Source organism: Perca fluviatilis, chromosome 21 (assembly GCF_010015445.1).
Source record: "Perca fluviatilis chromosome 21, GENO_Pfluv_1.0, whole genome shotgun sequence".
NCBI lineage: Eukaryota > Metazoa > Chordata > Actinopteri > Perciformes > Percidae > Perca > Perca fluviatilis.
This window is the reverse complement of record NC_053132.1, coordinates 18,804,409-18,829,398: the sequence shown is the minus strand read 5'-3', so window position 1 is coordinate 18,829,398 and position 24,990 is coordinate 18,804,409. Positions and strand designations below refer to the sequence as shown.

At 41.0% G+C, this 24,990-nt stretch overlaps 2 protein-coding genes across 6 annotated transcripts in view; both read right to left on the bottom strand.

Moving 5' to 3' along the window:
* tut1 (terminal uridylyl transferase 1, U6 snRNA-specific) overlaps positions 1 to 10,350 on the bottom strand; it is a 20,143-nt gene extending 9,793 nt beyond the window's left edge. Inside the window, exons 1-7 of the mRNA XM_039789014.1 lie at positions 10,097 to 10,350; positions 9,611 to 9,801; positions 8,926 to 9,129; positions 8,133 to 8,247; positions 7,876 to 8,003; positions 7,470 to 7,696; positions 7,260 to 7,369 (exon numbers count right to left, since the gene is read on the bottom strand). Of these exons, the coding sequence (XP_039644948.1) occupies positions 7,260 to 7,369; positions 7,470 to 7,696; positions 7,876 to 8,003; positions 8,133 to 8,247; positions 8,926 to 9,129; positions 9,611 to 9,801; positions 10,097 to 10,172 (1,051 nt within the window). The 5' untranslated portion in view covers positions 10,173 to 10,350. The remainder of the gene's footprint in view (positions 1 to 7,259; positions 7,370 to 7,469; positions 7,697 to 7,875; positions 8,004 to 8,132; positions 8,248 to 8,925; positions 9,130 to 9,610; positions 9,802 to 10,096) is intronic.
* Positions 10,351 to 11,121: 771 nt separating this feature from the next.
* Positions 11,122 to 23,763, bottom strand: mki67 (marker of proliferation Ki-67). Of its 5 annotated transcripts, none has more exons than XM_039787375.1 (17): positions 23,584 to 23,763; positions 22,915 to 23,017; positions 22,004 to 22,085; positions 21,604 to 21,719; positions 21,198 to 21,267; positions 20,996 to 21,071; positions 20,079 to 20,732; positions 19,715 to 19,941; positions 19,225 to 19,612; positions 18,263 to 18,378; positions 17,812 to 17,989; positions 17,548 to 17,691; positions 16,366 to 17,411; positions 15,987 to 16,032; positions 15,048 to 15,353; positions 14,163 to 15,014; positions 11,122 to 13,199 (listed from the first exon to the last, which is right to left on the bottom strand). In XM_039787375.1, exons 2-17 carry the CDS (start codon positions 23,001 to 23,003, stop codon positions 11,362 to 11,364), a joined length of 6,228 nt encoding a protein of 2,075 aa, XP_039643309.1. In that variant the 5' UTR covers positions 23,004 to 23,017; positions 23,584 to 23,763; the 3' UTR covers positions 11,122 to 11,361. The 5 variants fall into 5 exon arrangements, with proteins under 5 accessions (XP_039643309.1, XP_039643310.1, XP_039643305.1 ...); XM_039787376.1 differs by having other exon boundaries at positions 14,163 to 15,353; positions 16,366 to 16,942; positions 17,171 to 17,411; XM_039787371.1 differs by having other exon boundaries at positions 14,163 to 15,353.
* Between the last annotated feature and the right edge of the window lie 1,227 nt (positions 23,764 to 24,990).

Sequence of the window (24,990 nt, the reverse complement as noted above, 5' to 3'; positions counted from 1 at the left end):
CGGAGAGAGTTTGCTGCACTGAAAGTAAAGGGGCTGAATAATTTTGCACGCCCACTTTTTCAGTTTTTTATTTGTTAAAAAAGTTTGAAATAGCCAATGAATTTCGTTCCACTTCATAATTGGGACCCACTTGTTGTTGATTCTTTACAAAAAATTACAGTTTTATATCTTTATGTTTGAGGCCTGAAATGTGGCAAAAGGTTGAAACGTTCAAGGGGGCCGAATACTTTCGCAAGGCACTGTACATGGTTTTTAAATTCTTAATAATAAACTGAAAAGAGTGGCGTGCAAAAGTATTCAGCTCCCTTTACTCAGATACCCCTGAATAAATTTGAGTGCAACCAACTGCCTTCAGAAGTCACCTAATTACTAAATAGAGTCCACCTGTAATCTAATCCCAGTATAACTACAGCTGTTCTGTGAAGACCATAAGAAGGGGGCACAGCAAACATGTGGAGGAAGGTGCTCTGGTCAGAGGACACCAAAATTGAAGTTTTTGGCCTAAATGCAAAACGCTGTGTGTGGTGGAAATCTAACACTGAATAACACCATCCCCACCGTGGCAAAACATGGCGGTGGCAGCATCATGCTGTGGGGATTCTTTTCTTCAACAGGGACAGGGAAGCTGGTCACAGGGTTCATACGCATTTTAACCAATACTTTTCCATGACTTTTTGGCAAATTTCCATGACTATGTGTTCCTGAAAATGTCAGTCGACGTTATACAATAAGAATACAAATCTGAGACTAAGTACCAGACAGTGGTTAAAGGAAATGTCTTCCTCTGGAAAAGATCACCTTTACGCTTAGGGACAAACAAGAGGAGTTTCAACAGATATGGGGCTACATTAGGGGCAAAGATCTATCTCTTATGCTTGGTGACCTGGGGGAGGGATAATGATAACCTCTGCGTTGGAGGACCTTCAGTACACCCGCTTAGATTGCAATTTAGATAAGGCACTATAGTGTACCCACATCCCCATTTTTTTTTTTTTTTAAACTTAGTTACTCTAGTTTTATCCTTTATTTCTTTTTATTTTATTTTATACGGGCTTCTGTGCGTGTGTGTGTGTGTGTGTGTGTGTGTGTGTGTGTGTGTGTATATATGTGCAACTACTAGGTTATTTAATTTGATTATCTCCACTTTGCTAATGTCTCTATTTCATGAATGGAAACGGGTGGTTGCTGCACAAATATATGGATGAGTGCGTAAGTAAGGGTACCTATATAGATATATAGCTAATAGCTATAACAGTTCATATATTCTTCAATGTAGATGGTTAAGACTTCATGTATGTGTGTACGTGTATACCTCACTCTTACTGGGATGCTGTAAAAAACGTACAGGTCTTTTCTTTTTTTTTATGTATGGGTGTGTATGTAAGTACATCGCCTGTTCATGGGTGTATGTACATATACGTACACGTATAAATACAGATTTTATATATTTTTTAATCCTACATTTACTTTTTTTTTTAATTCCAAAATCTTTCCAGGCCTGGAATTTGCATTTTTCAAATTCCATAACTTTTCCAGTTTTTTTCAAAACATATGAACCCTGTGGTCAGAGTTGATGGGAAGATGGATGGAGCCAAATACAGGGCAATCTTAGAAGAAAACCTGATAGAGTCAGCAAAAGACTTGAGACTGGGGCGGAGGTTCACCTTCCAGCAGGACAACGACCCCAAACATACAGCCAGAGCTACAATGGAATGGTTTAGATCAAAGCATATTCATGTGTAAGAATGGCCCAGTCAAAGTCCAGACCTAACTCCAATTGAGAATCTCTGGCAAGACTTGAACATTGCTGTTCACAGATGCTTTCCATCCAGTCTGACTGAGCTTGAGCTATTTTTACAAAGAAGAAAGGACAAAAATGTCAGTCTCTAGATGTGCAAAGCTGGTAGAGACATACCCCAAGACTTGCAGCTGTAATAGCAGCGAAAGGTGGTTCTACAAAGTATTGACTCAGGGGGGCTAAATACTTTTGCACGCCACACTTTTCAGTTTTTTTATTTGTAAAAAATAAATAAATTTGAAAACCATGTATCATTCTCCTTCCACATCACAAGTATGCGCCACTTTGTGTTGGTCTATCACATAAAATCCCTATAAAATAAATTTACGTTTGTGGTTGTAACTGCTGCAGCACCCCCTGCTGGCAGGAGCTAGATTTTATTTTTTTAATATTTTTGTATATCAAATAATGAGGCAAATAGCAAAAAAGGGTTATGGATAGGTTTGAATATAGCCTACTAAAAATTAACTGTTATAGCTGCTATAGAGGTCAAAGTGAGGTGACTCGCTGAGAAGTGAGCAGGCTGAGGCTAGTTGACTGGAACGTTAGTTGTAGGGAAGATGTCGCAGAAAAGGTTACAAGATTTTTTCTTCCGGCATAGTAATGCTGCTAAAATTAGCAAGATTTCATCTGTAGATGTTACAGTTGATTTTTCCTCGTCCACCACTGAGGCAAACTCTGTTGGGGCAGCTGAAGAACCAGAGTCTGAAATAACGTTAACAACAACTCGGCTAACGTTAAGCAGCACCATCAAAGCCTCTAACGATAACTTTACAGAAGGATTCGAAAAGCCGTGTCAGCCAAGCAACTTCAGTTATCCTGGAAAGAGGTTTGGGACAGAAACTTTTCAACGGTCTTTTCAGCGGAGATGAGAATGAATGATAAGCCGTTTCTTGTGTCATTTGTTGTGTTAGAGTGCCATCTACTGGGCACAATTGGTAATTATCCTGAAATACAGGAATATGCTCAGCTTACTTCCTGTTCACTTGTGGAAAAGAACTACGGTTTACACGCTGGTTCAGTGTCTCCTGAAACTTTGGTTATTCTGCAAAAAGAAAAAGTTGCTTTAAAAGATAATTCCGTTCCCTGTGAGGGCAATGCCTGTAAGTATGATTGTTTTCATTGCATATGTTTTGTGTAACAAAAACCTCTGTGACGTGGTTAGGACACATTTGCTGTGGAGAAGGCACAAGTTAGGGTATTCAGAAATAGTTGTCTAAACTAAATAGTCTAAAGCACTCTTTTAGTCACAAATCGAGCAGAGCTAAATGATTTGCTAAAAAGGAGCGCTGAATTCATAATGCACAGAGTGAGGCAAATTACTATTTTAATGGTTGTAAACCAAGCAAATTGCTAACTCTGAAATTAAAACAAAGCGAGTCCAGAGCTGCTATCAACAGCATCCGCACGGACCGAGGTATGTCAACGAATCCTAAAGATATCACCGCCACTTTCTAGGGCTGTCAGCATTAACGCGTTAATCGCGATGCGATTAAGGGCCGAGCATAATGTTAATTTTTTTTAAAACATTAATTGCATGCCGCCATTTATTAATTTATTTTCACTTCACTCGGCTTTGTGTCGTGCCTAACAGGCTACTATTCTGACCCTTTGCCATACTTCCTTGTAACACATCCTGCTGCTGCAAGAATAGCAACGCGGATTTCGGCGCCTCATTCTGGTGCCGCTGATATGCCTGCACTTCTCTCTGATGCTCTGAAACAGACGTTACAGGCAACAGAAACATCTCTGCACGTGACGCTAGTTAACCCTACACGCGACGGCAGCTAACGTTAGCCTACCGCTAGCTAGTAGCTGGATTAAACACGGTTACGATGCTGACAGCTAACGCTAAACGGTGTAAAGTTTGTAAGTCTGTTTTTCACTGTAGAGGATTCCAACACCGGGATGTAACAATGGGCAGCTGCAGTTGTCGGAAAAACACAGACTGTGCGTTCAATTAAACTGGTAACCTACAGCATCGTGGTGCATTCAAAGTTATTGTTAAATGCCCTTTTCCCATCTTGTGGTTGTTTTTGTCGCTCAACAGCTATTTACTAGTGAAATAAGTTATTGTTATAGTTATTACATTATTAAGTCATTTAATTTTGACCATATGGCCTTAGCAATAAACAAGCTGTTCTTTAATGTCACCAACTGTTATTAGTACCCTTCTTTTTTTAACTTTCTTAAAAAGTATCGGTTCAGGCATCGTTAAGGCACCGGTACGGTTTTCAAAGTACCTCATGTGAGCCAGTTTCGTTGTAGCGCTTGATGGTTTTTGGGACTGCACTTGGGGACACATTCAAAGTTTTTGCAATTTTCCAGACTGACTGACCTTCATTTGTTAAAGTAATGATGGCCACTCGTTTCTCTTTACTTAGCTGATTGGTTCTTGCCATAATATGAATTCTAACAGTTGTCCAATAGGGCTGTCGGCTGTGTATCAACCTGACTTCTGCACAACACAACTGATGGTCCCAACCCCATTAATAAGGGAAAGAATTCCACTAATTAACCCTGACAAAGCACACCTGTGAAGTGAAAACCATTTCAGGTGACTACCTCATGAAGCTCATTGAGAGAACACCAAGGGTTTGCAGCGCTATCAAAAAAGCAAAGGGTGGCTACTTTGAGGAATCTAAAATATAAGACATGTTTTCAGTTATTTCACACTTTTTTGTTAAGTACATATTTCGATATGTGTTCATTCATAGTTTTGATGAAAATTCATGATTCATGAAAATAAAGGAAACGCATTGAATGAGAAGGTGTGTCCAAACTTTTGGCCTGTACTGTACTTAAACAGTTCTGAAATGCAAAATAATAGAATTTTAAATCATGTGATAAAACGATTAATCGCGATTAACTATTATTAATTTTGTTTTCCTCGAGACCGCAGAGGGTGGGGGGTGGGAGAGGGTTGTTGTTCTTGTTCAATTGTGTTAGTCTGTTCTGTATGTTTAAAATATAAAACCAATACAAAAATGTATCTTAAAAAAAAGAAAAAAAGAATTGTTGGCGAGGTCATTGCAGCCTGGTTATTAGCATATATTTTCAAGCCAAACATCTCTGGTGTGGTTTTGACGATCAGAAAAGTAATTTACCTTAGCTATATACTGAAACAGGCTAATGATGTCAAGTGCGCTTCGCATAATTGTGGAACAGTGGAATTTGTGGCTGCCCAGGGGTCTCATTTATAAATGAGACCCCTGGGCAAACGTGTGCGTACGCACAAAACAAGGCTGGAAATGTGTGTATGCCATTTCCCACGCAAAGGTTGTGATTTATAAAAAAAACTAACTTGACGGGAGAATGTGCGGTCCTCAACGCAAACTCTGACCCATGTGTACGCACATTTTGGAGATAAAATAGGAATTGGCGACGCAGATGGTGAGGTGGTGAACTGAAGTCAGACTGCAGAGAGTAAATGGGAATAAGATTACTTGTAATATATTGATGCCTCATGCACAGTCTTTCACTCCATATTATCCACATTACCATGAAGATGAAATCCAGCAGTGTTATTTGCGCTTGTACTGAGTGATAACGGTTTCCTCAAACTCAAATCTTAAATAAAAATGTGTTCTTAATATTTAATCGCCGCTGTCTCGCCGTCACATTGTCTGCTACGGAGCGCAGGAGGAGGGGATGGCCCGACTGGATGGAATACAGGATAGCATCAAAAAACCTACCATTAGATAACTGCAGAACACAGTGTAAATAACTAAATATCTGTCTTTAAAACTGTATCATCAAATGTCAAAGTCTGAAAATACAGCCGTTAAGCTCTCGCGCAATCGTTACCCTTAATGTCCTCGTTATCAGTCCGAACTTTAATACCGTTTGTGACAAAACCTGCATGAAGAAAAGTGTGTTTGCCTATTAGACTTTATTTTGTCTTCAAATTGTATCTTGGGGTGGGGGATACCACTAGTTGATGCTGTGTTGGCAAGGTGTTAACAATCACAAATTGTTGTAAACATAAATACTGCGGTGACCCCTGTGCGTAATGCTGCATGATGGCACTGCTGGCCCTGCAGGAGGACTACGCCAATGGAAGAATCAGGAGAAAAAGAGACTTCAGGGACCATGACGATGACTGGCTAATATGCCGATTTAGATTTTCTAAAGCTCAGCTCTTGGATCTATGTACTGAATTGGGTCCAGTAGAGAGGGCAATGCGCCGGAACCGTGCCATCCCGGTCCAAATACAGGTCCTCTGGGGGAAACCGGCTGTTTCCAGAGGGAAATGTCAGACAGCTAAGTGGTTTTTTTTAAAAATATTATATATATATAATCTTCAACTTTATCACTAAGGCTTGTTTGCATATAATATATAGTTCTGTTAAATCTTATCATATACATCTGATATAATCAAAGCTGTCCCCGAGTGCCGTAATGCCTGCCGTTTTGGACGTATTATTAATACATGTAGTTATAGATCAGGGTTCTATACACTGTGCAAGAACAGGCCGAAATTATAATTCAATTTGCAGCAATTCCTGAACATCTGAGAAGTTTTTTGCTTTTTCTCTGCCAGTCATCATGATACGGTGTAACAACTGCCAGTGTCATTCATACATTGATCAGCATTCACATGGTACTTTGAATGGACCATTTATGGTTAAAAATGGGCATGTACAGGGCAGGATAAGGGGCTGATCCCCATACGCACGCTTGTAGGTAATCTCTGATTTATAAAGGGAACATAACTTACAGGTGTGCATACACACTGTTTTATAAATCTGACTTTTTTTTGGCGTATGCCATTTTGGGCTTTTGGGTGTACGTACACTTATAGTAAGGATTACTTAAAAAAAGTTGATAACTAATCGATTAATATTTGCAGCTAAAGTTGTAACGTGACAAAATGTGGAAAAGTTCAAGGGATATGACTTACATACTTCTATAAGTCTCCGTATATAGCAAGTTGGTTACTCGCTAAAACTAATTGAGACACAGCCAGTAAAGTGATCCCTACTGGTCCTGGCTAACACCAATCCCATCATGCTCTGCTAATCACTCAGCACAAGTGCCTTGTTGAAAGCTGCACCGGCAGCTTGGGGGCTACGGTTTATCAAAGGGAATAAAGATGATATGTCCCAGGAGTAAAAAGGTAATTAGTGTGCTCTTCAGTGATAAACATTTTTATTAAGATTTCATTCTATATCTGGGGACATAGCCTGTAGTATTACAACACAAACAGAGCTGTGTTTGTGCCATGTTTTTCTTTAACCACAGCTTCCATACCAAGACACTAAAAGGAATTGCAAATCAGTGTGTCAGATCCCAACAAGATAAGGGACAAGTGGAGTTTTACTGACATCTGCTGACCAAAAAAATAAATTGACAACCCAAACGCACAAATGACTACAACACACTAATCTTGAAGGTTTAAAAAAAAAAAAAAAAAGTTTGTTTGAATTGGTGAAGGAGGTTTAGGTTTATTTAATCTTACCAGCCAGCTGCTTCTGCTTGGCCCAGTAGCGGATGGTGTACGCCAGAGGCCTCAGCCTGTCCTCCATCCCTGAGCACAGCTGGAGGAAGCGGGTGTTTCTTACTGCTAGTCTAGTGAGAGATACAGGATAGGAGAAAAGAAAAGCACACTATAATTCTGCACACTGTACAAGATAAAAACATTTCTCATAGTCAAGAATTGTCAGCTGACTTGTTGTTAATGGTGATGTCCCCCTGCAGGTTAAGCTCGCGGTGATGGAACTTGACTACAGGGAGGCGAGCACTGCTGACCACTTGGACTTTGTGAACGCTGGGGACGCAGCGTCTAAGGATTGCTGCTACAAGGTCCAGGACTTCGGCCGGAGAGGCAGTGGACAGGTCAATATCAGACAGGATGGAGTCCTCGGAGCGGCCATCGTCTGACATGCCCTCCCCTGCCTGAAGATGTGATTTAAAAAAAAAAAAAATTTAATACATGAGCAGTATCCCTATGAAGTTACAGAATTTTATATTTTGCCTATAAATTGTGTGGATGAAGGACCTTATTTTTTATGCCAACACTGAGGTAAAGAATGCACTTGCATATGTAAAAAAAAGAAAAAAAGAAAAAGTCAGACCTGCTCTGTGGTGGACTTGGCACGTGACTGGAACACTTTGGTGTTTTCCAGGTCCAGGAACAGGTCCAAGTCGCAGGAGTGGATGCCGAAAGTGTTGACAGATGAACCAAATGGCTGAATCTGGCTGTCTGCAACCAATCCAAGCATAGTGTTAAAAACGTGAGAGAGCCAGTCTACCACACCGGTTTGCACAATTGTCCCTGAATAAGACCGGATTTTAAAAAACTGACTCAGTATGCGCGTTTAGAAAAGGTCACCTGGAAAAAACTCCACAAAAACCTCTTGCAACAGTTGAACCAGCAACCCTCGGGCCTTCTTTTCATTTTCTCCCAGCTGAAATCGCTCTACGACGTACTGCATCTGGGCATCCACCTGCCAGAGATTAAAGGACAACAACAGCAATGTGCACCAATTTCAAAAGAAATGTGCCAAAAACACTAATATAATATACAAGTAGTCTATATCCTCGATATTCCACTTCCGAGATCGCTCTGTTGCCGCTGGAAATTCAGCCGAATTTCACTCTTTTCGGCCGGATGTCAGTTACTTTCCGCTTTTTTTTTGTTGGAATTTTAAACTGCGGTCAATTTATGAGGACTATCTTAACTGCTCCTCAGATCTCTGCAGGGTAAATCCAGACAGCTAGCTAGACTATCTGTCTAATCGGTGTTTTCTGTTGCACGACAAAAACAACTTTTGAACGTACACATGTTCCACCAAAACAAGTTCCTTCCCGAGGCTATTTTGCAGAGGCGCCGCCCATGACGATTGTGACTGGTTTAAAGAAATGCCAATAAACTAGAGCACGTTTTTCCCCCATCCTGTGCTGTGTGGACTAGCCAGACCCTCCTCCGCAGCGCTGTGTGGAGGAAGGTCTGGCAATGCGAGAGTAATATACAAAATATACTGTAGTAAGGAACTAAAATTAAGTCTGAAGAATCTAAAGGCCCCACTAGCAGCCCCTATAGGCTGTAATGCTCCTGCCGTCCTTACAGACCCCCACTCCTCTGGGCATAAGCCGGACTTTATATTTGACAACAGGATGCTTACAGACACCAACTGACACAGCTGAGGTTTGAGACGGTCGAGAGCTTGTTGGAGGTTCTGGGAGTTGTTCTTCTTGGGAATCAACTTGAAATCCTTCTTTTCCCGGGGTTTGACACGCAGCTTCAAGCCCTTCATCTGATGCTCAACACAGGACAGGGCCGCCTGTATGCTGTCGGTCTCGTTGAACTGCACGATGGCGTACACACCCTGTGAGTGCACACACATCACAGTCAGACCACATTGGGGCTTCATCAGTCATTTTCCATATGCTGCCGAGAAATTGACAGTCAGCACTCTTGGTTATGAGACATTAGGGCTGGGCGATATGGAGAAAATCAAATATCACGATATTTTTGACCAAATACCTTGATATCGATACCGCAACGATATTGTAGTGTTGACTATTGGTGCTTTCACTAAATATTTACACAATGAGATTTTTGATAAATAATCATCAGTTATGTGGATATAATGAATAAGTGGGTAAAGGCAAATAATAGAACAGTTACAACAGTCTGGTAAGTTCAGAAAATGACATCACTTTACTGTAATGCAGCCTTTAAAACCAGGAAAAGACACTTATGCTATATTACGATATCCAAAATCTAAGACGATATCTAGTCTCATATCATGATATCAATATAATATCGATATATATCCTGCATCTAATTGTGAACAGCTGACTCACCCTGTCTTTATCCATGATAATATCTGAGACTGTCCCAAACTGCTGGAAGTACTCAGATACTTCAGCCTGAGAGATGTCAGGATTGATGCCACTGACAAACACGCTGCGCTGCTCCTGGATCTTCCTGGTTGCCCGCACCGTGGTCAATGTTTGGTGTTTCCGCCCTTTGACATGCTGATCCAAGCTTGGCACTGGAGAAAATTAAAATACGAGCAATAACTAAACTTACTAATAATTAGCTAACAAATAATAAATGTATGTAATACACTTAAACTAACGTTAGCTAGTATAACCTTAGTAACATTAGCTAGCGGTTCTAATAATGCATGGTATTTACATCAGCTTCATAGATTAAATTTAACTTTTTTTCAGTCCGGTTATGTTAGCAACTTGCATAAAAAAGTAACGAATGTTCTGTCAAAAAACATGTCAAAAAAGGGCACCTGGAAACCTCAATAGAAGTTAGCTTAACGTTACGTTACTTACGGTTTGGTAAATTGACATTGCACAGAGTGCACTGAAACCCTCTCGGTGTCGTTTTTATGTCACCGTCTGCTTCCATGATTGCAAAAAAGTAAATTATAACTATAAAGCAACCACTAAAGTCGTCAGCCAAGTTTACGGCCGACTGTTCTCCATGCGCTTCTCAAATCTCCCTCCAGCGTCCACTCTGCGTTGGGTTCCAGTCCGTCTCAAAAATCTATCCGGGTTGTTCTCTTCCTGTTTAATCACAAACGTTCCGGTGAATCAAATTCTAGTCCGCAAAGCCAGACATAATGGAAATGATGTATATTTTCCTTAGACTTCTATCAGGACACTTTTCACCTCTGAGCTGGTTTATAACTTTCTGTATTTAGTCACACTTTTGAAATGTATTACTGATCACACATAGCCTACATCTTTTATTTTTCAATCTGCCACTTCAAAATAATTATGTCAGAACAATGGCAAGTCTTTTGAAAGACGTCTCAAAATGTTTAATCAAAAGTGCTAAATTTACTGAAATAAATTTATTGTATAGGTTGATGGGAGATTTCAAATGTATGTTCCACATTTTATGCAAAGGCAATGCATTGACTGCAGTATAACAGCATAATCCATTTACCAATTTACACTTGCCTGCCTCGCTTTTACTTACCCCTCTTATATAAAGTAATGCTTTATGTGCATTTTCCTCTGCTTATAAAGTCAGACCGGCATAGTCCATTTACCAATTTACACTTGCCTGCCTCACTCTTTTACTTACTACCAGTCTTGTAAAAAGTAATGTTAAATAAAACACATTTTCCTCTGCTTATACAATCAGACCGGCATGTTACACATGAAAGCAAATGTAAACCATGTCACTTTCAGTCTCATCTTTCAGCACTTCTGTGACTGACAAAAACATGACTGATGGAGCAGTAATTATACCTACAATAGACTACATGTAAGCTTTATAACCCTGCATGTGGATGAACAGAACACCAGAGAATGTTTGGACACAAAAGACAAATTCAGACCAATTTTTCTTTTTTGTACTAAAAGATTTAATCACTTTTTTCACCATACAAATTTGCAAAATCAGCAATGAACATACACCTTGTAACAAAATAAATGGTCAAACAATTCCCTGCTGTATTGAAGAAAAAAGAAAAGAAACAGTGCTTAATTTTCAGTCCATAAAACTACTTTCTAAAACACAATACAATGACAATTACAAAAAGATAAGAAAAATGTGATTAGGATTAAGAATATATACACAAACGCCTTTATTTCTTAGCGATTCTTCCTCTTCGGGTTTTTGGCTGTGTCTCCACCTCAACACTTTTCACCTTGCGTGTGGACTCCCCTTCAGCGGTGGTTACATCCGCGACCTTCGCCCCTCGCCTGGCTCTCTTGACGGGCTGAGCTTCAACAACTCGGTCTGAGAGATCCTTCTCTTCAGTTTCCTCAGCATCCTCTGACACGGTTTTGCTTTCAGCGTCGACTTGGACTGCAAGTTTCGGTTTCCTACCTCGGACTGCCTTCACAGGGGTTACTCTTGAAACGTCAAAGACTTCCAAATCTGCTTTCCACCTCACGCATCTTTTGGACATTTTGGCGTCTTCCACGACCGCATCGCTTGAATCTTCAGTGGGATTAGGCTGCTCTCCGGTCACTGTGGCATCATCTGCTGTGGGCTTTGCTGCTGCCCGTCTCCCTTTTTTGGCGGGCTCTACTGAAGTTGGCGCAGGCGCTGTGGATTCGGCACTGGACTCATCAAGGGCAAGAGCTGCGCCTCGACGGGCTCTCTTGGCTGGAACGGCTTGTGAAACCTCCTTTTTTACAGAAGTTTTCGCCCCCCTTGCCCGGCTTGGTTTGAGAACTGGAGCGTTTGGCTCAGTAATATTCTTCTCTTCGGCCTCCAGCTCGTGGTCAGGTTGTTCCTCTGGTACGACAGCGGGGACTCCACCCTCTTCAGTGACTTGTTTCCCTCTCCTACCCCTTTTGAGTTTGTCTGTGGCGCTGACAGCAGGGACCTCGGTGGACTCCACAGGGGTTTCGAGCTCGGGGTCTTGTTTTGCTTTCCGCCCTCCTCTCCTGGGTTTTGCAGCCACTGCAGTCTGTTCATCCATCATCACCGGTTCGGCGACAAGTGGCGCTTCAGTCTTCTCTGGAATAACCATTTCAACGGCTTGGACTTCTCTCGGTTCTACGTCTTGCTCTGCCTTCCTGGTTCTCCTCAGTTTTTTAGCTGGCTCCTGGGATGTGGCAGTCTCCACGGAAGTCGACTCTAGCTGCTCTTCTTCCTGTTTAGCATTTCTTCCCCTCTTAGCCCTGACTGGAGGCTGAGACTGCTGCTTGGTCTCCACAGCAACAACCGTGTCTTCCATCACCTCATTCCGTTCAACAGCATCAGGCTTCGTCTGTCTCCCTCTCCTGGCTTTTCCAAGAGCAGGAATGGACTTTTGAGGTTGTGCATCGACTGTAAGAGGCTCATTAATCACAACTTCGTTTTTCTCTGGCTGAGGTGGCTCAACAGGAGTTAGTTTAGTTTTTCTCCCTCTAACGGGCTTCAGGACAGCTTCCTCTGCAGGGGGGGCAGACTCATTTTCTTTCATTGGAGTGTGGTCACTCACAGCTTCAGTGGAAATCTCAGTTGCCGGTGTTGTTTCCACAGCTTTCTCTGGTCCCATCTCAGGTTGATCATCGGAAGCCATTTTGGCATTTCTTCCTCTTCTAGGCTTAAGGGCAACTTTGGGAGGCAGGGACGCACTTTTCTCCATTGGGAGCTCAACATCCCTGTCTTCTTGGGACTTTGCATTTCTGCCTCTTGTTGTTTGTTTCACAGCAGGTGGTGCTGCAGCTTCAGTTTTCTTCCCTCTCCTTCCTCTGACTGGAGCAGGGACGACAGGATCTTCAGACTGTTCTGCTGCCTCTCGTTTATCCTCAGCCGTTTTTGCCCTTCTGCCTCGAACTGATTTCTTCTCATGCTCAGCTTTGGTGGCAGTTGTGTCTAATTCGATGACTTTGCCAGTAGCAGTCTCCACTGTGGGTTGTTCTTGATTTTCATCACTTCCACTGAGCACCAGCTCCAGCTGGTCACTGCAGACCTCATTTGCATCTGCTTAGAAGAAAACAAAATAGAAATGTTAGTTTTCATTTGCAGTTGTTGAACTACTAAATAACTGATCAGTTAAACACCGTACATGAGTCAATTTTTTTTTGTTATAACCAATACAAAATTACAAGGGCCATTCAATGTTGTAAAAACACTGAGTTGCTTAAAGTGCAGAGCAAGCAGTCAACACTTGGTTGTTTAGAGCTAACTCAAGAGGTCTTGCTTTGGTTAATGGGGCATGCACAATGTTTAACTCTGCCAGGAATGGAAAACATCAAACAACATATCAAATTCCCTAAATTTTACGAGTGATGCATGGGGTCAGAAATAGCTTCACGTGATGCTGTTTAAAACCAACATGACAGTAGTAATGGTGCGTTCTTTTTGTCCACCGAAGTCGATCTACGAGTCGTTTTCCGGAGTTACGAACCGGAAGTTGCAAAAAGAACGCCACCGAGGTCGTATATACACACACGACTCGTCAAGTCATCTGAACTCAGAGGACCCCGAGTTCACTTTCAAAGATGGCTACGTCGTGCATCAAACGTAGTAAACATTGTGGTTCTCTACAATTTTAAGCACTTCTGTCGTAAACAAATGAAGAAGTCGTACACATAGCACAGTATACGGCTACCTATAGGCATGTCGCTACAGTCTGAGTTAAATACCGCCTAATTAGTTATTTTTTAAGCAGTAGCCTAACGTTAATCAAAACTTAATTTTCATGTATCAAACTGTGAAACATATTTGTGTAATATGTCATTAACTGGGTGAATAGAATCCTAAATGTTACTAAAAATGTTACAAAACTCCACCTTTTCTCCGACTCGTAGTATTGTGTGACAAAAAAAACGCAACAACCCGCGGTTAGTCGTTTTTCGACATGGATGTGACATCACACTTGAGCTACTAGTCGCGATTACAAGACAAAAAGAACGCACCATAACACTAACAAGGAAGATGACATACCATTAGCCATGTCGGCTTGGGGAACACCGTCACTGTGAGTACTAGGCGCATCTTCCTGCTCTGGCACTGGTTGTTCAGGCTGTTTAGTTTTTCTCCCTCGCTTGGGCTTCAACACAGCCTTCTCCAGGGGTGCTGCACTGTCATGTGCTTCTTGGTCAACATCAATAGGTGGATTCTGTTCAATTTCAGGGGCAACCTCTTGGACCATCTCCAGTTGATCATCAGAAGCGGTTTTGGCATTTCTTCCTCTTCTAGGCTTAATGGCAACTTTGGGAGGCAGGGATGCACTTTTCTCCATTGGGAGCTCAACATCCCTGTCTTCTTGGGACTTTGCATTTCTGCCTCTTGTTGTTTGTTTCACAGCAGGTGGTGCTGCAGCTTCAGTTTTCTTCCCTCTCCTTCCTCTGACTGGAGCAGGGACGACAGGATCTTCAGACTGTTCTGCTGCCTCTCGTTTATCCTCAGCTGTTTTTGCCCTTCTGCCTCGAACGGATTTCTTCTCATGCTCAGCTTCGGTGGCAGTTGTGTCCATTTCTGTGACTTTGCCAGTAGCAGTCTCCACAGATATATTCTCATCTATTGCGTCCACTGTGGGTTGTTCTCCAGATATATTCTCATCTATTGCATCCACTGTGGGTTGTTCTCCAGATATATTCTCATCTACTGTGGGTTGTTCTCCAGGTAAGATCTTGTCTGCTGCATCCACTGTGGGTTGTTCTCCAGATATATTCTCACCTGCTGCATCTACTGTGGGTTGTTCTCCAGATATATTCTCATCTATTGCTTCCACTGTGGGTTGTTCAGACATTTTCTCATCTACTGTGGGTTGTTCTACAGGTAAGATCTCATCTGCTGCAGCCACTGTGGGTTTTTCTTCAGATATATCTGCATCTACTGTGGGTTGTTCTTCAGATATATTCTCATCTACTGCGTCTACTGTGGGTTGTTCTTCAGATATTTTCTCATCTACTGTGGGTTGTTCTTCAGATATATTCTCATCTGCTGCACCCACTGTGGGTTGTTCTGATATATTCTCATCTGCTGCGTCCACTGTGGGTTGTTCCACAGATATATTCTCATCTACAGCTGCTTGAGAGATCGTTTCCACGGCATCTGATGATTCATTATCATTGTGTCCACTTGGCACCTCCTCCATGTGGTCATCAACGACAACTTCATTTGCATCTGCTTCTAAAAAAAAACCAAAACATAATATATAAATCCATACATAACATATACACACAATGGAAAAATACAAGAGAAATATTTGCATCAGGTTTCATGCTTTGACAATAGGATGCCATAGGAAGTACCTTTTGTGCAATGGTTCATTCAGACAGTGTCCTCAATAACATTCACGTTGTAGGAGGAGGAAGTAGCAAACCGATTCATATGCCATTTGAAAAGCTATGTGATCAGACGAAGGTGTAAATATTCAATGAAAATCAAACGTATTGTGCCTTTCTGATGCTTGGCCGTTTTTCAATGTCTACATGGAAATATTTTTTGGTACACAGAATAAATTCAGCTTCTGATCATATAGCTTTAGAACCTGGTCACTACTTGCTTCTCCTGCAACATATAAACGTAATTGAGGACACTCATCCCCTTAATGGAACACATTTGTGTCTTATCCCTATTTAATGTGTGTTAAGCCATTTTGTCCCTCAATTCCATGAAGACTTAAACTTTCGTAAAAATATATTTTTTTGCATCATGGCTTCTGTACTTTTGTCGCGGTCCGCACCTTTCCCAACACTGGCGTGCGTTCCTCCTCTCATTTATTATACATAACATTCTTTTCAAATTTAACAACAAACTAACCTTTTGCTACATCTTCATCACAATCTGGAGCGGTTTGATCCTCAACCTGTTAAAAAAATAAATCAAAACACAATTTAGACAATGAGCACTCACTTTGAAATAAGGCAAGTAAGCAGCACAGACATCTCGTAGTGAAATTAGTCAAATGTCATATAGTCAAAGCGTGGCTACACACTTAAAGCCTAAATGTTTATACTAGTGTTATATGATCAATGAAATGCTGAACTACAAATACAGCTTGTTCAACTGTGAGTACCTGACAATCAAGTTTAAGCTCTTAACCAAAATCCCTTTTTCATATTCAATCAAATAACTGTCATGTGAAATAGTTGCTAATATTTACAATCCTTTTTTTTTTTGGCATTGTTCTGGTTATTACCTCATTTGTCTCCAGTTGTCCTGTGGGTTCAGCCAGCGGCTCCTCCATGAGCTCCTGAAGTCCCCCAAAGTCTTCCTCTGGTTTCACAAGCCTCTTGATACCAAAGTTCTCCTCAACAGGTTTGGCCTTTTCTCTGGGAGGTACCAATGGGGAGCTTTTTACGTTTGGAGTTTTCATGTCTGTCATTTCAGATAGGTCTTCAGATTCTTGCATGTGTGCTGGCGTCTCCACAGTTTGCTCAACACCACCCAAACTCGCATCACCAGCCTCTAGAGCTTTGGGAGCTTGCAGAAGTTTTCCTTGAACATCTTCAAGAGGTTCAGCCTCCTGTTGTGGGGTCTTACAAATCCTCTTAACTCCGCTGAGGCACTGTTGTTGTTCAGGCTTCCGTTTGGGAGTTGTCAGAAGTTCCTCTCCGATGTCCTCTACAGGCTCAGCCTCCTGTCTCGGAGTAGTCATCATCCTCTTGACTCCGGTGAGGCACTCTTGTTGCTCGGGTTTCTGCTTAGGGGTCTTCAAAATCTTCCCTCTGATGTCCTCGACGGGCTCGGCTTTCTGTCTTGGCGTCTTCATGATCCTCTTGACTCCGGTGAGACACTCTGGCAATTCTGGCTTCTGTTTGGGAGTTGTCAGAAGTTCTTCTCTGATGTCCTCTACAGGCTCAGCCTCCTGTCTCGGAGTAGTCATCATCCTCTTGACTCCGGTGAGGCACTCTTGTTGCTCGGGTTTCTGCTTAGGGGTCTTCAAAATCTTCCCTCTGATGTCCTCGACAGGCTCGGCTTTCTGTCTTGGCGTCTTCATGATCCTCTTGACTCCGGTGAGACACTCTGGCAATTCTGGCTTCTGTTTGGGAGTTGTTACAGAGGTCGTCTTCAAATCTGCACACTGCTGTTCGCTAAAATCGTCACAGTGAATCTCAGAGGCAGAGCCGTCACTGACGATGCTAGATTCTTGGTCATCATTAAGGAGGCGTTGGACTGCCTCAGTGTTGTATCTTCGGTCTTTTACGGTAGACGAAACACTCAGTGGAGACACCATCATTTCACCTGTGAAAATAAGTCATATTTAATTACATAACTGATCCAAAAAAAAACTCAGTCTTAGCGATTATGCAGACTACAAATGTCATGCTTTGGTTGTTTCCTAACAAACAATACCACCACACACACACACACACTTTACCTGGCTCCTCCGGTGTGTTCAGCACTGATGGTTCTACCACGGATGTGGCTAGACCTCCCACTGGTGTCTTTGTGGCATCGTTCTCACCAATTACTGATCTCCCCTTCCTTTCATTTAAAGGGGTTTTTAACATTTCCGAAATTCCTGAAAAAGAAAACAAACAAAAAAACCAGACACATTATGAGCAGGTAAAATATTGAAGTCTAAATTGCTTTCCCAAGAACAAGTGTTCCCATTTGTTGAGATAGAAAAGGGGGTAATTACCACTCAAGTCCTCATCCATTTTCATGTTCTTTTTCAGGAGTGCAATGTTGGTGACCAGTCTTGGCGCAGCACCAGTTGGATGTAAAACCTTTTGTTTGTGAGCTCTGCCCACAACAATGGTAACTGGTGAGTCTGCATGTCCAGTGCTGACATGGTCTTTGGGTTTTCTTGCAGGAGTCTGAAAGATTGAGAAAAACACGGTGACTGTAGTTTTTTTTGAAAAGGTAATGCCAACATCACGCAAAAAAATGAATAAAAGATGTGTGCATTTATAAATGTATTTAAAATGGTATATTATTGAACCTTTCATAAACAGACCTGGACTAAAATAAATAAATATTTTAAGCCCTTTGATTATAATAGGTCTAACAAGGTAAGGTCGTTGCAATATTAAAAATCTGTTACAATGACGTAAATGTACCCTGTTGTAATAGTTAGTATCTTACTTTACCTGTGGTTTGGACACAGTCTTCTTTGCTGCCTTTTTGGTGACTGTTTTTTTAGCTGGAACAGCAACTTGAAGCTTAGTTGGCCCAAATCTCACAATGTCTGCCCAGGAATTTTTGACTGAAGTGAGACCAAAAAAAGAAATTAAAAAAAACAAGCAAGGCCCCAAGCAAACTCCTGAGCATCAAAAACAGAACTTATTCTGAATTATATGGTAACCAAATATTAATGTCATTGAGGTGTGTGCACGCGTGAAAATCTTTCATTTAAGTGCTCATTTAAGATATTATGCTCATTTTCAGGTTCATAATTGTATTTAGAGGTTGTACCAGAATAGGTTTACATGGGGTAATTTTTTTTTGTTGTACTGCGCATTGCTGCAACTCCTCTTTTCACCCAGCTCTGTTTTAGCTACCAAGTGAGGCATCTCACTTCCATTTCATATCTGTTGGGAGTAGCACATATGCAGTACCTAGGTAAGGACTACTAGCTAATCAGAAGCAGAGTATGAGGTAGGGCTGTTTGATTATGAAGAGAAAAAAATTACTCTGTTTTTGTGATCGTTAGGAGCCAAAATCGTAATCACGATTAAAATGTTGATTAATTGCACAGCCCTATTTCTGAGGGAGTGCCATGCTAGCAGCTAGGCAAGCATTATAACGTGCGTTACAAAGTGACATATATGCTACAATAGAGCAGTTTGTGAACAGCGTTTTCTGTTGGAGATGGTAAGTCCCTTTGTGGTGGACTTTGGGCTTTTTCACTTTGTAAACCTATAAAATGCACACAAAAAAAGATATAAAACACTATAAAGGAAGGGGAAAAGGCCAAAAAGCATAATATGAGCACTTTAACATAATAGTTGAATGGCTTTCAGCTTTGCTCTGCCACTTGATTAATTCCAAAAACAAAGACAAGATTTCTAACACAAGATATATACACAATACATTTCAGGGTATAATATACCTTTCAGAGATGCCCGTGAAATGCCACTTCTTCTGCGCATTACTTTTACAGCACTCTTTGCCGTACTTGGAGTCTCCCGGGACAGGCTCTTCCTCCTCAGGGGTACTTTAGGAGTTACAGTGACTAAAGGCACCTGATCAGTTACGGCATCTTCTGCAACTGGAGATGGTGTGCTGATGTGTGACACAGAGAAGCGCCCTTGTATTAAGGGGGTCTGGACTCCTGCAGGAGATGCACTCTTGGATTTTGGCGACTTCTTTGCAGGAGACGCAGCTTTGGGAGAGGGGGTCCTGGCCTTTGGAGACTTCTTTGATGATTTAGGTGATGGAGTCCTCATTTTTGCAGGACTGCGCACATTAGGGCTACCTGGATGCTCTTCTTCAAACTCCTACAGAAAACAAGATCCATTTTAAATGAGATAATATGAGGGACAATAATAAGTAATGTTAGGTCACGCTACTTGAGTCATCATCCTCCACTTCAGTCTTACCTGTCGCAAACCAATGGCTGATGCTCGTCTGAGGAGTGACTGCTTGGGTTTAGAGACACACAAGCTTCTCCGCGGAGTGGCCCCCTTGCATAATGGAGAGTCAGGAGGCAGACGTTTGTCAAACAACTCAGGACACAGGTAACCTCCAAAGGAAACCCGTTTCCTTTTCATTTGTGGTGTGGGCGAGTCGGCCGCCACCTCTCCATATTTACGTTTTTTGGACGCCTCTTTGAAATGAAAACATGAATGTACGTCAGTAACAACCAAACATGGGTCAACATAACACGTGAATAATTATGGTTATTCTTTTAACACTCCTAACAAATACAAAAGAGACACAATATAGCATTACGACGTGTATTACCTTTCCCAGAGTTCCTTGGTGATGACCTTCTAAGACCATCCGTTTTGGTAGGAGTCACTGCTTGTTCTTCTTGTTCCTCGGTCGCGGCAGGCTCTGCCTCCTTGCTTCTCCTCCTCACGGGTGATTTGGGCTCAACCTCACACGCACTGAACCTCTGGGGGGGTGTACGGCTTCTCTTCTGGGGTGAAGTTGCTTCAGAGCCGGCAGCATTTTCAGCTTCTCCAACTTCAGGTCTGGCCAGCTCAGTAGAAGGAACCTGGGAGGACCTCCTCTGCTTCTTAACAGACTTGGGGGTCCCGTTACTTACATTTTCAGCCTCCCCCTTAGTTTCGTCAGCTACAGGAGAGACTTTAGCTTCATCCTTCTTTGGAGTGCTTTTGTCTTCGGTTGAAAGGACAGGTTTCCCATCATTTTTCCTCACTGAACCAGGTTTTGGAGTGCAAAACCTTGAGGTAGGCGTTTGAAGCACGCTGGCAGAAGATTTCCGAGGAGTCTTGACATCCAGAGATTTTTTGATCATTTGATACAGATCGTTGAAGGGGGAGGCGGTCTTGCTTTGCAGCAGGCCATCATCCTCCTTGGTCTCCACCTCCACAGTTTTTTCCAGAGGTCGCTGGATGTTGTCATGGTTAGTTCCATCTTTCAGATGAGGGTCTAAAAATGAACCAAAAAAAATTGGCATTAAAAGGCTTGTACAATTGATAGCATAAATACAATTAAAACAAGTGTTAGACTAGGGACAGGAGAAAAACTACAGATACTAAATCCCTTTTAACGGAAGAGACTGGGGACAGGGTGTTAGAATTTTGTTCTGATCTGGGAGATGATTTATAGAGCTAGAAAAGAAGCCAAAATGAATATGAATGATAGCAATCTCAAATTGCTAATTCAAAATAACCACTATCACACAAACTCACCGGTGGTAACTTCAGAGATCCGTTTTTCTCCTGTTTCGGTGGCGACAGCGGCCCCCACTTGCTGATCTTGAAGAACCTAGACGTGAAACGCTTTCATTAAAACATTTGTAAGATAATCAAATTCACTAGAGCAGTGAAGGCAAATTCAAGACTTTGGGAAGGCTGCAAAGCGTGAGGGATAAAAGAAATTATAGTAAATTACTTTGAGGGTTTCAGTTTTGCCTCCTTTGGAAGACCTCTTCTTTGGTGTGGGTGGTGGAGGGTACTCAAACCTGAAATGACAATTAACAAAATGTAAGTAAGACCTCATTTACATCCGTCAATATAATAGTAATGAAAAATGTCCAGTGCATCCGGTATATGTGCTCTTTAAATGCATTATGCCGGTACTTAGAGTAGATTTTATGTCCCTATTAATGTGCTTTAAAGCACAGGTAAAGATGAGGGGAGAGGCCCTTAATAAAAAACAAACATGGCTCTTCAGAAACCTTTGGGTGACATCAGAGACTATGTCCATATTCTGTACAGTCTGTGGTCAAAAGTGATGAATCCCTGGTAACTATGGAGGGCAAAAGTCTGAGGCAACAAAATTTTGCCTTCATACTCACCTAAAAGAACGGTCAATAACAGTTATCACATCTCCATGCTTCAAACGCTCAGACTGCTGCAAAGCCTCTCCATTCACACAAGTTGGATTCACTGAGCTCAAATTTGTCAAAATGACCTGGTGAGACAGAAAAAAACAAAAACATTAATCACCTCAAACAGTCTGTTAAAGTAGCTCAAAGTAGAAAGCCAGTGTCAGCTAGGCTTTTACTTTTATCTTGGACAAGATTTCCCACAGTGAATACACAATAATTTAAGCAATGACATACATTAAGTATCTACAAAATAATCATAGTAATGATCAAAACATGAATACATAATGTGACTATTCTATAACAATTCCTCATTATCCCAGATATTCATTAAGTTAATGTGATCATGTTTAAAATGTTTTGTTGTTACCTCTTTATTTTCATTCAAGTCAATTCTGCAATGCTCCTTGGAGACTTGAGGAAGCTGAATACGAATATCGCAGTCAGGCCTCCTGTTAAGACCACAAAGAAACAAAATGAGTCAAGAAAAGAGACACGTTAGTTGGAATGTATCTAGGGTTACACTACCGGTCAAAAGTTTGGGGTCACTTAGAAATTTCCACTCCATTATAGACCGAATAACAGCTGAGATCAGTTGCATTGTTTTTTTAAACCAGGGCAGCAGTTTTCAGATTACATTATGTGCTTACATAATTGCAAAAAGGTTCTCAAGTGTTTTCTCAGTTAGCCTTTTAAAATGATATCAGATTAGTAAACAGAATGTGCCTTTGGAACATTAGATGAATGGTTGCTGATAATGGACAGTGTAGATATTGCATTAAAGATCAGCCACTTCTTTCTATAACAGTCAAGAACCCTCTTGCAATTACGTAAACACATAATGTGATCTGAAAACTGCTGCCCTGATTAAAAGAACAATGCAACGGATCTCAGCTGGTATTCTGTCTGTAATGGAAATTTCCAAGTGACCCCCAAACTTTTGACCGGTAGTGTACATGTAAGTGGCGCTTGTTGAAATGAAATGTCACATGGTCTAAAAGTAAAGTGAACTTAAGGTTTAATATACAATAAGGAGTCAATTGTACTGAGCAGACACGCATAGGTATATGATTCTGACGTCACCAGCAGATGGCCCGCCCCGAGTTTTTTTTTTTTTTACAGCACATCTGCCCAACTCAAAATGAACTCCACATAACATGTGCTTTCTGCCGTACTTAATATATCTTAAGATTTAAAAAAACGAGAAAAGAAAGAGATTCAAACGGAAATTGCATTGCATGACAAACATTAAATCCACCAAATGAATTTTAAAGTGCTCACCTTCCAATTAGGCATGTTGAAATAAGAGGAAACTCAGTCCCATCTCCTCCACTCCTCTTAATCACGACTATTTTCCCATGCAATGGCATTTTCGTAACGTTACCTGAGAACGTGAGCAAACAGTGTCAAAATTGCGCTGAGCGCTAGCTAAACAACAATAACGTCAAGTTAACGTTAGCTAGGTAAACAAAGCATTTAAGGTTAGAAAGAAGTCTTCTGGAAACATGCTACAAACGGAAGACAAAGTGTCTGCAAAAAAAGTAACGTTAATTTCTATGCTTAGCTAACGATATAACAAATCGACGATAGCTAATGTTAATGATCTGCTTTTTGGCCGGCTTTATGTTTTAACATTATGTAAAGTAGAAGCAATTGAGGCTATCGTCGCAAATCAGCAGGTCGTTGTTAGTTTAACGTTAATTTTAAAACACACTATTGACAATGCTGTGAAACCCCACGTGCAATGTCGCCACGATGGTAACGATATATAAGCTTGTCAGAATAGATTATATTAGAATTAGGAAGATGCGTAGACATTAGCAACTAAAACTACTGAACAAGATAGCTGGCTACGTTTCTAAAACCTAACGTTAATTAACGTTAAGTCGCCTAAGATTGAACGACCGACAGATTGAAAAAAACATTCGTAACGTTAGTCTGAACAGTTACCTGGAAGTTCGCTCAAAGACACGTCAACTTCTGGAAATCCATAAACATCGACCGGGATGTGGCAAAAAAGAATTTTGCTATAATATCATGGACCTATCGTATAATTCATCTCCTACCATAACCTACAATGTATATTGACGAACGGCTAACGTATGCTACCTTGTTCAGACGTGACGTCTCTCGCCGCTTACAGATAGTTGCCGTTGTATCACTCCGCCACACATACACAGTAACCTTAAACATACTATTTGATGTTTGTGTTGTTAAATGACGTTTTGGGGTACAATTTATGTATTTGTTTAATGTTACTACGTTTTGAACTTCAATTTCGCTCTTGGCACCAATGTACCTTGCATTTACATGAAAGGGACTATTTTGTTTACGAATTTGGCGGAACAATCTCACTTCGGTAAGTGTGAATCTGATTTGAAAATGTTTGAAATTCCGCGCGAAGGATTGTGATTGGTTGAAACGTCACCGCTCGGAAAGAGGGCGGGGCATGGGCATAATGCTCAAGGTTTTTTTCATCTACTTCCGATATATATATATGTTTATTGGTAACTATAACTTCTTAGATCAGGGGTCACCAACCTTTTCTAAACTGAGAGCTACTTCATGGCTACTGAGTCATACGAAGGTCTACCAGTTTGATACACTCTTCTGAAATAACAAATGTGCTCAGTTTGCCTTTAGTTATATATGATTATTAATGATTAATGATACTCATCTATGTGAAAACAATGATCATGTTAATGATTTCTCAAAATAATTATCAACAATGACTTAACAAGGTGGGAAACAGATAATATCTATATTCAATTTTCATTTTTAGAACAGGCCTGAGGGCTACTCATGTGGTCCTTGGGGGCTACCTGGTGCCCGCGGGCACCATGTTGGTGACCCCTGTCTTAGATCATGAATGTTACAACAAAATATTGAGCTCATCAATTACAAATGAATGTTTTCCTTTACCTGTTAAAATAAATGTTTTATTTAATAGGTTTTCAAAGGTGGAAGCAATCAAAGTTAGAACTAAATATTTGTCTCTTCATTTAAAAACAATTAGACTTATAGTTATCCATGTAATTAATTCTTAAGAGTGAGGTTTAATTTAGAGAGTAACAAATGTACATTTTGTCATGTAGATTAAAGATTAATTATTTAATTTTAGTTTATTTATAAATGGCATGTTTTTCTAGACAGTGGTTGTTAGATTAGGTGTGCCAACTAGTTGGAAGCAATCGATTTAAGGCCTAAGTTAAGCACAGATTTGTCTGCCTGTATCTTCGTCTTGACACCAACTCCAACAGTGAGCACAACATATTCCCGAAAATTATAGACTGCATTCATATATTGCATTAAATAATAATAATAATGTACTGTGAACTACATAGAGCTATTCCTCAT

Excerpts from the sequence above, each read along its gene's own strand:
- mki67 (XM_039787371.1), bottom strand. The coding sequence starts at position 23,003 with ATGCCATTGCATGGGAAAATAGTCGTGATTAAGAGGAGTGGAGGAGAT. Across the intron at positions 21,072-21,197 it reads GCAAAACTGAAACCCTCAAA|GTTCTTCAAGATCAGCAAGT; the intron begins GTAATTTACTAT and ends TTTCACGTCTAG. Across the intron at positions 15,354-15,986 it reads TGATGAAGATGTAGCAAAAG|AAGCAGATGCAAATGAAGTT; the intron begins GTTAGTTTGTTG and ends GTTTTTTTTTAG.